Source organism: Oryzias latipes, chromosome 21 (genome assembly GCF_002234675.1).
Source record: "Oryzias latipes chromosome 21, ASM223467v1".
Taxonomy (NCBI): Eukaryota; Metazoa; Chordata; class Actinopteri; order Beloniformes; family Adrianichthyidae; genus Oryzias; species Oryzias latipes.
Window position 1 is genome coordinate 23,291,685 of NC_019879.2, and position 12,803 is coordinate 23,304,487.

The following is a 12,803-nucleotide window of genomic DNA, read 5'->3' on the forward strand; positions in this document are numbered from 1 at the left end:
GTGTGGTTCATGCTGGGGAGCAAAAAGTTCCTCTATGGCTTCTACAAATGCTAATGTAAACATCCAAAAGAAAATCAATCGTTTATTCCCGACGGCTCACAAAAGGTCAAAAACCAAGTCATCCGACATGAAAACCAAACTTTTTTCCACTGAAAACAAAGAATACAGAACAACCATTTCCAATGAATGTACATAAATAAGTCTTTATTTACATTTCAGGAACAAAAAATTAGTTCATATAAAAATAGAACAAATTGAATTGTGTGAACTGCAGGGTGCAATACTGGACACAAACATAATTTAAAGAGTCAAAGTCATAAAATTACTGTTTACGTTTTTTTTATGCAAGGCAGGTTTTTTTGTCAGCATAGCAACAGACCAAAGCGGCCTGAAGTGGAATCGTCGTTGGTAAACAACAAACAAAAGTCTGATTTAAAGGCCGTGAAGCTTAAAGATCATTTGTGGAACAATCTCCCTTTTAAATAGGGAGGACAATAGAAAAATCCCACTCCAGCTTTGCTGGATAAGAAACCTCAGTTGAAGTTGAATTTAAAGTTAAAGGGTCCCGAGCCGAAAGGATTGAAGCCCTGGAAACCATGGAAACCGCCGTTGAATGGATGATGGTGACCCTGCTGGCTGTCTGGATCCATGGGGTCTTCTCCTTGGTCAAACTTGTTTCTCATCTCTGAAGAAGGTGCAAATACATACATCAGAAAAGAAAAATGGAAGGATTTCATTTAAAAACAAAAATCTTTCAAATTATTTTTTTGGGGGGGGGAATAAAAACACTGATTTGAAAATAGATCCAAAACTCTAATCTATAGGTTTAATCTCTGAATCAAATCGATTTTTAGTTACATTTCTTCTGTGCTGAAGAGATAAAAATAAGTCAAATTTGCAGAAACTTAAAGTTAATAAATTGGGCAGAATATGAAATTGAAGGAAAGAATAATGAAAAGAAATGGGATAATTAGTAAAGTTTGATTTAATCTTTCAGCGTAGAAGTCGGTAAAGTTCAAATGTTGCTGCTTAGGACAATATCCTGTTTATTTACCTCATATGTACAGAGCAGTTATGAGCTAAAGAAAGAAAACATTTGTGGAGGGAAAATTATTTTAGCTCATAAATGAAAGAAAACAATTGTGGAGGGAAACCCTGAAACCAGAAGTGATCAAAACTGGATTTGTCATTTGTTTCTGAGAATCTGCAGATACCAAAGGCCCGGACTAATACTTTTTTAAGACATTAAAAAATAATAATTTTCTTCCAAAATCATTGTTTTAGCCTAAATACGTTGAGTTTTCATTACTAGCCTATCTCAATGCAACCATTCCTTGTTTTGGTTGGTTATGGATACACAGATAGTTTGAAATGTGTTTTTCCCAGAGCTTGTACTTTGTTGACGGTCCCTTGGTTGCCGTCTCTCCGTTTCATTTGTAGGTCGTTGTTTGACTTAAGACAAACTCGCTGTCAGTTTAAATGTTTATTAAGAGTTATTGAGCCTGGAAGTCTAAACCCGGGAAGATCTCACTTTATCAGCCGTTTTTGTGCGCCTGCTGCTCAGACCCGTGCTGTATTCTGCTGCGGTTCACAACAATACAACGTTGGGATCCGTTTATGGTATAGATATACCAGTATATTATTGGAATAATAAGCTTGAAACTATCCGATTCCTGATTGGGATGCAACAGTGCAGTCTAGTACTACTATAATGTATGAGGGATGTCCCGATCCATATAACTGACCACTGAAACTGACCTGAATTCTTGTTTGCAGCACTCAAACTTTTATCCTGCTTCTTGATTTGAACCATTCCAGATTTGTTTTTGTTTTTTTACCTCTAGTAAACTTGATGGCTTTTGTCATTTAGACCCAACTTTTCAAACGGTACTGGAGGTTCTGACCCCCCCCCCCTTAGTGGCACCAACAGAACTGGAGAAAGTAACAAGCGGCTCCTGGAGAGCCTCCCATTCATTGATGGATGCTTTCCAAACAGCAGAACAGACCGGTTACCTGGATCGGTGAGGACCTCTTTGGCCTGAGCGATGTCTATGAACCTCTTCTCTGCCTTCTTCTTTTCCTGCGGATCCTGGAAGTTGTCAGGGTGCCACTGTTGTGCCAGCTTCCTGTATGCTTTGATAATCTCCTTCTTCTTGGCGGTTCTGTGACCACAGAGAGTTCACTGATCAGCATAAGCTGAAGCTAAAACCTACACATCTTTGCGAATTCTATTCGATCGTCACCTCTTCACTCCCAGGATTTTATAATAATCCCTCCTCTGAGACTGTTTGAGAAGCCGCTGTGCTCGCTCCAGGCCTTCTTTGATCTGATGGTCATTCTCACTGTGTTTTCCAGCAGTCTCATAGTCTTTAATAGCTGCAAAAACAGACCAAAGGACAAGAATCAGATGGATATTTGTTAAAATAATCAGTTCTGACAACAAAGAGCATTATAAAATAACCCGCAACCATGAGCAAAGTCTTTTTCCCCCTCTACTCTTAACCACAAACGTGTAGACAGGTTTGCGGCTGCTACTCATGGGTTTCTGTAAAGTAACCTAAAAGTATCAGGAGCAACATTAACTAAAGGCAAAGCAAAGGAGGCGTTTTTCTTTTTGAAAGTGGCGAGCTCCTGCAGGCGGCATCCAATAAAAACGAGGCAAATCTGGAACAGCAACCCGTTCCCACATAGCAGACAGGGAGGGGTTTTATGTTTGCTGCAGGGTTTGGTCAGAAAACAAAGAAAGGGAAGTCCAAAGTACATCGGTAGCTGAAATGAGGAAGACGGAACTTCCTACTGCAGCAAAGACTTTCACTGATGCATTCAGCCAGAAGAGTCAGTGAAACTGATGAGCCAATCACAACTAAATGCACAACAGAAATGATAGAACGTTACAAGAAGCATTATTGTGCTGCTGACACAGGAGGCAGAACTCAGACTGATTGTTTCATCTGGATTAGAAATTATCTATGGGATTGCATATTTTATAGAGGATTTGAGGTAAAAGACTGTTCATATAGCAGAAGACTTGCAAAAGTTTACAGAACTACAGCCTATCTAATTTATGCTAAATGTACAAATATGCTCATTTCAAGTATAAAAACTTTGAAACAGATTATAAACACAGCTCTGAAATAACCCCTGCCTCATTTTTCATTTTCTTTTTACAACTGAAACCCAATGAGATTAGAGTATTTATTAGAAATCAAATCCTAAAATACTTTGTCTTTCACTAGATAAATCGTCTAACGCATTAACAGCACTGACCTCACCTGCTTGTTTACAAGCATTTTCCTTGCAAATGACAAATTCAAATTTGGGTCCTAAACAAACACATGAGGACAGTTTCAAGAAGCTGATCAGCATCTTCAGACAGTTTGTAAACTCAGCTGATAATTTAAGCTCAATTTCAATTGCATTTGGCCTCCCCTGTTTGTCAAAGTCGAGGAGAAGAAAAGGGCCTGAAGTCTCCCTCCGATCATCTTTTGATCTACCGTAAAAGCGTCCCCGGTGGTCTTTCAAATATGATGATGCCATTTTAGACTAAATCAAAAAACCTGTGTCGATTCCTTGGACATCGTTTTTGCACAGAGACAGTGGTTCATCAGAAATGTGCTTCCGAATTGTGGGTGGGACTGTCGGCTTTTGTTTACACGCTCATCCGCTAGCTTACAGCCCCTCACATGGTGAGCATCATCAGAGCCATCCAGCCGAAGAGTTTAGATCCAGATTCCAGCTCCAACATGGACCTGTTTGTCTGCAATAGGATGCATCAGAATGGAGCGGAGCAGGAAGCTTGAGGCCTTTTTCAAACGGCATTTTCTCTTCTGGTTCCAATTTACAACTATTAGAATAAAGAAATACTCAGAAATGCAACTTTAGGCTTCATTTTCTTTGTACATGTCCTCCATCATGGGAAGAAGGTTGCAGCAACATGTTAAAAACAATTTTCATTGGAGTTTGTCTTAATAGTTTAATAACTAAACAAGCAAATCTGCAGTTTAGCTTCTAAACTGGTCAGGCCGACGGCATCGGCAACAAAAAACATTTACAGCTGCTATTAACAAGATAAAAGAAAATATGAGATTTAAGACAATTTGGATCCGGTTTTATTCCAGAAAAACACTCAGATCTGCACTTCTAATTAGAGATGAAAGGCAGAGTGAGGAACTAATGCCTTTGGAGGACAATTTATTGGTTTAGCCTCCGTTTTCACTCACAACTCGACGTCATCGGAGTCCTAATAAGCCGTCGATTGGCGGTGGAGTTTGCCTCCTCCGGCAGCAGCTCGGGGCTGTTATGGTGCACGCGTTTGGGTGCTTTGAGGCTTGTTTACTCTGATGTCTGAGGTGAATTATAAACACCAGAGAGTTCTGACAGGTTTTAAAACCCACATGGGGTCTTGCCTTCCCTCACTGCTGATTTGTTCGTGTTAATGGCACCACCACCTGCATCAACCCAGCTCAGGATTTTGATGGGAAAAATATACTTCAATCTGCCACAAAACAGGCACTGACAGGTCAAATGAGACGGTTACTGAAGATTTCAGCATGCTTTTGTCATCTCTGAAATGGGAGTTTGTTTTGGGCTAATTTGCTCGCAGCCTGAAGACCTGTTCATCATTTCAGCGGAGATCCAACGCTGCAGATCTGCTCAGCAACTACTGTTGAGCTGCTGGATGAAATCACTGTCTACTGTAATATGATCCCACAAGACAGGAACTGCTTTGCTCCTGGATCTAATAAGATCCAACCATTTATCATCAACGTTGCTTATTTAAATGTACTGTATACTCCTAATTGGATTTAGTAATCAGGAGATGCATTGTGTCAAATGAGACTAAATGTAATCGCCACATTTCTGAATTTATGGAAAGTAATAAAAATGTTACAAAAAGATGAAGGTGTAGGGTGTAGCCGACATAAATCTGAACATAAAAATGATTAGATTTAAGGTCAAATGAGGTTTCCAGGCAGACTGGAATTCCCTGTGATGTTACAGGGACCCCTAGTGTTAGATTACCGCCATGACACCTGACAGCTTTCTGATAAAGTTAGACTGGTAAAGAGCCTACAAAGTGACTTCATCCAAACTGATAGGCCTTTCACATGAAAAAACAATTTACTTAAATTAAAAAAAAAAAAAAAAAAATTGTATAAAAGAGAGCAAAGCAAAAAGATGATCAATTTTGCTAATATTTTAAAGAGCCACTCTGATGAAAATTGTGTTTATTGCATTTTTCTGATGGAAGAAAGATAGATAGATAGATAGATGACTTTATTAATCCCACAATGGGGAAATTTCATTTATCTGTGGCAGCAACACGACATTCGGAAATAATCTATATAATATAACATCAATAAAGGACATCACAAATTACATTTATATTAGATAATTAAAAATATTACTAAAATTGTTATGAAAAATTATTATCAAAAATGAGATTCTTATTAAATAAAGAAATAAATATTAAATAAATACAGCTGCAAAAGTGTAAAAAACATGCGGTCTGCAAAACATGTAAACTATAAAAAAAAAAAAAAAAAAAGTAGCAGACGAAAAAAGCTGTTTGAAAAAGAGAGTATTCTGGGCGGCGCACAAGCTCCCCGCACTCGGCAGCGGTTCGGGGAAAGGGGCGTGGTTGCTCCGCACCAACAGTCCACAACTCTAGAAAAATTCTGAGGAGAAATTCTCATGAACTCTGCAGGAACTATGTCCTAGAAAATAACAGTCGTTTCAGTTTAGACGGAATTGAAGAACAAAAAATTAACCTAAAAAAGAAGCGTCTTGCGTTAAATAAAAATAATATATTGTGGGGGGGGGGGTCATTCATTCTAATATAACACAGCACCAAGCTACATACTAACCTTATCTGCTCATAAAAACCAAAAATGTCCTACACATAAGTTAAAAAGCAATTTTTTCTTTCTTCAACTTTCAATTGCAGGTTTCTTATAGCTTCCATGAGCAGATGAGGTTAGTACCCACCCAGCCTGTGTGTAGTTTGTAGCTTTTGTGGTCCTTAGAAAATAAAGTACACACTATTATAATACATGAAAAAGTCAGGACGAAGATCCCTTTTACTGAATGCAATACGCTTCCATAAAAAAGCTTCGACAAATTCTGTGCAGTTTTATCACCTTTGGCAGACTAAATATGAACACAGTAAACCCTTGTTTTTCGCAGGGATTACGTTCCTAAAAGAACCCGTGATAGTCAAAATCCGTGAAGAAAAAATCTCTTTTTTTTTTTTTACAATTAAATACTCTATTATACATTGAAAAGAAAGAACAAACCATTTTACAGGCTCAAGCATTTGTTTCACAAATAAAAGTACTTTAAAAACGTTTTTTTCAACAAATAACTTCTGTACTGTACTGTCAAATAATTTTAATCATCAATGTGAACAGAAGGCTTCAAATTGCGGAGATTAGCCCCGCCCACCGCGACCAGAGTATTGGATTAAACGGGAGAAAATACAAAGTACAGTGGGACAAATAGTGACTCAGGTGTATTTCACTGCTCTTCAGACTGAGCCGCTGCATCCTGACTCTGCTCTGCAGTGTTTTCTTCTTTTGAAGCCCGCGGTGCAGCTGTGTTTGTTCGGGAGAAGAGCATAGTGATTGGCAGTTGTTGTCGCTCTTTTTTTCTATGGGTTTTAGAGAAACTCGAAATTGCAAGAGAATTTGCACGTACGTAATGTTAATTTGGCAAGCTGTTTTACGTACCTGTACACTTTAAACTGCAACGTTATTGACGCACAGGTACGGAAGAAGCGGAGTGACTTTTTAGCCAATCAGAAGGCAGAACATAATGCACGATACAAATCCGTGAAGTAGCGAAACCGTGAAAAGTAAACCGCGTTCTAGCGAGGGATCACTGTACATCAATCTTAGAAGACACCTCTATTCACTCCCCCTCTAATACCATTGAGCTTTTACAGAGTTTATGAAACCGTTAAAGTTGTAAAAACAAAACTCCTATTGAAAAGTATTTTAAAGCTTCTGTTAGTTGAATACACCAGTTTAAACGACAAAAGCAGTTCCAGTTGGTGGTAGGACAGTGAAACAAAACCAGACCGCTCAACTTCCGGCACTCCCCTGTGGACGTTCTAAAAACAAATCCTGCCTCAAGATCAGCTCCAGAAACTGTCAGGAGAGTGAACAACTCTTTCTACACCTTTAAAAAACACAAAGACTAGAGCTATGAAATGTGTGAGCTGCATCTATTTTCATTGGAGATTCTGGACTTTGCTCTTAAGTTTTCCCTCTGCAGACAGACTGACAGGTGAGGCCGAGCGAACATCTACAGGCCCAAGAGATCCAGACGTTAAGTTGCATCAGAAAACAGCCAACAATCGGATGTTCCTTTCTGGTGCAACACCGGCCCAACACATGATTCATTCATCATAGAGCTTCACAGGAGGGAAGAAAAAAAATCCTAAAGTTTTAAACTCCAAATTGATAAAATTTTGATTTTATCAGCAGATGTTTTGATTTGAAATAAACCCAGCTGGTCTGCACAAGCAGAATGTTTAACACTCAATGCACTAAAGCTTTTTTTAATTAATAGATCAGATGGTTTTGCAGGATTTCCTGTTGCTCTGATTGATTGTAGTTAAGCTGGTTTTCACAGCAATGTAGCATTAACTTTCCCGTACATCTTCTACAGCAAACCTTGAAATTTGGATCTCTTTGGCACCACACAGGATCTTTCTGGTGCTCCAGACTAAAATTGAAAGCTTTCGGATATTTTACAAAAGCATCACAAACAATCTGAGGGCAACGGTTCCCCAAAACACACAGCAGCACGTGTCAGGCTCCATCTCCGCCTTAACGCCACCAAACCAAAGTGTTTTCTTTTCAGTCAGATGCTTGAAGTCACACCCCTCCAAAATAATCACTTATGCTGACGGAACAGCACAAGTGTTAGTTACAAACATCTGGGCATCTGGCTGGATTCATCTTTGTCTTTTATCACCAACATCGATAAAGCTTTGTTATAAAGTCTCCTTCACCCATGACAGCAAATGCACCTCAGGCAAAATGACTACTTTTTCCTAATCCTAATCATGCTGACATCTATAAAATGGAGTCAAGCACAGCCCTCTATATAAAGCCACCAATTGCTTTGGCTTTAAAGACCCACACTGAGGAAAACTGTGTTTAACATGTTCTTGTGGCATTTTTCTCATGGATAAAATTAAGCTTAAAAATGCATCTCTGAGTATTTCTTTGTGCAAATCGTAGTGAAACTGTGTGTGTGTGTGTGTGTGTGTGGGGGGGGGGGGGGGGTTAGAAAAACCTTGTAGTTGTTAAGTACAAAAACTACAACTGGCAGGCCACAAGCTCGCTGCTCCGCTCCACTCTGATGTACATCTTTGTTTTCCTCATCTGAGCTGGAATCGGATCTAAACTGCACAGCTGGAAAGCTCTGACAATGCTCTTCATTATTTTGCACCGGTAACGTCACGCTGTGATGGTCTGTAAGCTAACAGGAGAGCTTTAAAATCTATGAAAGATCATGGTATAAGAAGTGAGTTGGATAAAACAGAAACCAATGGGGGGAGTATGCCGTACCAGTGGCCCCACCTACAACTTAGAGGCCAATATCTAATGACTGTAATTCTTGTGTCGGTTTTATATCTGTACAGCCTTTTGGCCGGGTCATATTTGTAAATAAGAACATCTACCTGGATGAATAAAGATACTACTACTGCCGCTGCTTACCTTCCTCATACTGTTCATCTTGGACATAAGCCTCCGCTCTGTCCTTCAACACATTGACATTCTCAGGATCTGACTGGAGGACTTCGCTGCACACAGAGATGGCTCTGCTCGCCTGCTGGTCCTAGCCACAGGAAAGATTGTGTCAGATTCCTCCATCCGGTATAAAGAAACAGGTTCACAGCTGCACTGCGGGGCTTTACCTTTGCTAGTGCGTGGCAGATTCGCTCCTTTGCCAGGAGAGTAAACTGCTGCACATTGGGCTCGGTTTTCATCACCGCCTCATACTTGCTGACTGCATCCACGTACCTAAAAACAGCAGGAAGCAGGTAGGTGTTTCAGCTTAATGGGTGACAGCATCACTTTGTCCCCGTTTAGTCCTGCGACCGTCAGAATTAAGCATGTCAAATGTGATGTGACATCCCTTCACATTTGAAAGGGATTTGCATGAGAGCCTGTAATAACCAGGAAGTGGGGGTGCTTCTAAATTTTAAAAAGGACATTTCATCTGTGGAATATGGAATATAAGACAGCCTCAAGCCACACAAAAATTTAGCACCGAATCTTATTGATTACATGCAGAAAATAAAACAAACTAGAATGAAAAAGGGACCAAATTTAATAATTAAAAGCAGGTTTTGATTTCCTCAGATTAATTTGCAGGTATAAAAACAGACCTCTGTTCCTGTATGAGTTCCTCTGCAGACTGAATCTGTTTGTTCAGCTTCTTGACCCGCTTGTAATGATTGTAACACTGCTTGTGATCAGGATCCAGCTTCAGGCACTCGCGTACTTCACTGCAGATCCCAACAGAGAACATTTAACATCGCGATGAATGAGTAAGAACAGAATGAAAGCTTTAAAAGAAATCTGAATCTCACTTGAGGGACATCTCGTGGTCTCCTAAATCATAGTAGATGGTGCTGAGCTTGTAGAAAGCCTGCGTGTTGTCGTTCTTCAGTTTGGAGGCAGCTTTAAGGTCGCTGACGGCCTTCCCCATCTCTCCCATTTGAATGTAACACTCTGCTCTCATCTCACGCGAGCTGGCGTCCCAAACGCACGTCTACAACAGGGAAACACCAGCTCCTAAACAAACATTGGCTCCAGTCTGCTGCTGCACACATGCAAGGTCAATGTTAAGCATGCAGATAAATGAATCGCATTTGCCTCTTACCTCGATAATGGTGTCAAGTAGAGTTATGGCTGTCATGTAATCTTTCCCGTTGAAGCTGCTGCGTGACTGAGCCACCAAACGCTGAATCTCATCTGACTTTGCCAGCTGGCTTTTGGCTTCTCTCTCTTCCTTGTCGCTGGGGTTGGACTTCAGCTGGAAGATTTAAGATGTGAGACATTTGAGCTTTAATATTAAAATAGGAGATTCTACAAAACACCTGCACTGCAGGAAAAAGTCCATCCCTAAACCACATTTTAAACTGAAATTTGGAATATTAAAGATAGCAAGCATCATTTTAGTGTCAGATTTTCTATTAATTTGTTAGTTCAAATGTATACATACAGGCAAACTATGCTGGATCTCATGATAACCTCCTGTTTTCAACTTACCACCTTCTTGAAGTCACTTTCTGCTTCATCAAGCTTCCCCTGCTTCAGAAGAAGGTTTCCTCTCTGAAGGCGCGCCTGTTGAGGAACAATGAGCATGGGGGCAAACTCAGGCAATTTACTGGACGGATGATAGCACAGTGGAGTCTGCAGCTATACTAACAACCATGCAAGCTGACACTTGAGTACAAATCGCACAAATCCACAATTGAGGCATCGTTGAAAAATACCACACTGAATTGATTTTAATCCGGAAGTATACAAATGGCATAGGTTCAATTTCAACTAAATGATCCCCTCCAAGGCAAATTGTGTTTTTGACGTGTTTTAACATGTTGTGTAGCATTTCTCTGATGATAAAGGGCATTTATAAAGAAAATAAATTTAAAAATTGCATTTCTGAGTATTTCTTTATTCAAATCATTATGAAAATATGTTGATAAGAAAGGATGTAGAAGTAACGTAGAGGCTACTACGGCATGCCACAAGCTCCATTCTAATGCATCCACTTGTAGATGACTAGAACTATAGACGTTTTACTTTGCCTCATCTGAGCTGGCATCAGACTCAAAACTCTACGGCTGGATAGCTCTGATATTGCTCGCCATTTTTGTTTTAATATTAGGTTGGGGTTGTAAGTTAGTGGGAGAGAGGGTAAACAAATGCTGGGAAATGGGGATGCCCAAAACACAGGTGAATTTCTGATGAACTACTGCTGCTCTGCAGAAACTATGTCCTTAAAAGATTAGATTTTTTTTTCTCCCTAAAAATGGCATAACCATAACTAAAAGACAGCTGGGAACGCTTTTATTATAGATCAGAAGACGATCGGAGTGTTATATTTGCAAGAAAAAAGTAAAGGACAATTCATGCATTAAAAAGGTACCATAAAAGCATTTTTGTGTGTGAAAGAAGTACAAGAAAATACTTTTACAGAACACAAATCCATGACCTAGATGTATAGTTAAAACTTTATAGCAAGGTATCAATTCGAATTTATCTTTGACTCTATAGTAAGTGCGTGAAAATGGGATAACAAACAATGTGTAACAAAAATTATTTGAGATAAATGTAAAATTGATAACTCACAGATGTGAAATCTGGCTTTAGTTCAATGACTCTGCTTAAATCTGGAAGAGCAGACTTTGACTTCCCCATTGCTAGGAACACTGTAGCTCTCCTGTAGAATGCCATGTAATTCTTCGGATCTCCATCTAACAAAACGTGAAAGAAAATGTAAAGAAAGATGTGCACTTTCTGAAAAATCCATAAATATGTACAGTCTGTCTGTGTGTGTCTCACCCACTGCGGCGTGAAAGTGAGAAAGAGCATCAGCCAACTGTCCAGCAGCGAGTAGTTTCTTCCCCATCTCCATGTGGTTGTCCACACTTCCATCTTTCCCACATCTGACTCCTGAACACCACAAACGAATATCAAGACAATCTTGTACCAAAACAATTGGGAAAGAGCCCCAAAACCCGTGAAGTGCTCACTTCTGTCAACAGCTACAGACCTGACATGTACTACTAGCTTTAACAAGAAATATAAAAACGTCCAGAGACAGTTTTATTCGAAAAATAGACATTAGGTGACTTATCAAACCAGACTTGAATGTTTCATTAATTTGCAGTTTCAAATTAATCGTTAGCGGCGAGTTAAGAAGATAATTAGCTAGCTTAAAACCGGCTAACAACTTAGCAAGCTAATGCTATCGCTGACGTACGTCAACTCGTTCAAAACAAACTGCCAAAGGACCCAAAGTTCAAATTAACATTCAACCTTCAGGAACTCAAAGCATACTATAGTAAAGTTGAGTTGTTAATAATAATAATAATAATAAGCATAAATTAGTCTCTTACCTTCATATCGCATATCAATCAAAACCAGAATATAAGGCATGTAAGTGAGTATTTTGCTGGTGACATGATCAATGGACACCATGGCTGAATTTGGATGTTAAATCTTTCTCTCCCGTTAGGGCAGCTGACGTTGATTTATTTGATGGATCTTCTCTGTTGTTCCATGTGTGAGTCCTTGTGGGGCATTTCTTCACCCAAATGAGGGGCAAAACGCTACTGCCTGATCGTGGGGGACGCCGATTGGCTGGAATGGTTGGAAAACCCCGCCCACTTGACTTGGTTCAACAGACAGCAGCCACGGCAGCAAAATGAGACTGTGCGCTCGAGTGCGCGTGCGTGCAGTATGGAAAAGTGGATGCATGCAGCTCCACTGTTTTTTTATTTTATTCAGTTAGATGTATATTTCCCCCCCAAGAAAATATAAAATTGTCTGAGGAAAATGATGGTGACAACAAATATTTGTATCCAAGTGTTAATTCGGTTAGAGAACTCATGTAATATATGTAAACACTCCAAGATGGTCTGAAATGAGTCATTAAACATCCTCACAGGGAAGAAAAACAACACATTTTCCTCCACTATCACTAGAAACCTACTTAACATTGCTTATAATTGTTATGATTATTCTTTGACTGGGTGATCAAATCACACATTTCTA

General features: G+C 39.6%; 1 protein-coding gene across 1 annotated transcript; it reads right to left on the reverse strand.

Moving 5' to 3' along the window:
- Positions 1-69: 69 nt before the first annotated feature.
- On the reverse strand, positions 70-12,364 carry dnajc3 (DnaJ heat shock protein family (Hsp40) member C3). Its single transcript, XM_004081777.4, has 12 exons — positions 12,146-12,364; positions 11,589-11,699; positions 11,376-11,500; positions 10,290-10,364; positions 9,901-10,053; positions 9,608-9,789; positions 9,404-9,523; positions 8,930-9,035; positions 8,730-8,850; positions 2,244-2,376; positions 2,014-2,162; positions 70-685 (listed from the first exon to the last, which is right to left on the reverse strand). The coding sequence occupies exons 1-12, from the start codon at positions 12,225-12,227 to the stop codon at positions 534-536; spliced, it is 1,509 nt and encodes a 502-aa protein (XP_004081825.1). The 5' UTR covers positions 12,228-12,364; the 3' UTR covers positions 70-533.
- Positions 12,365-12,803: the final 439 nt, after the last annotated feature.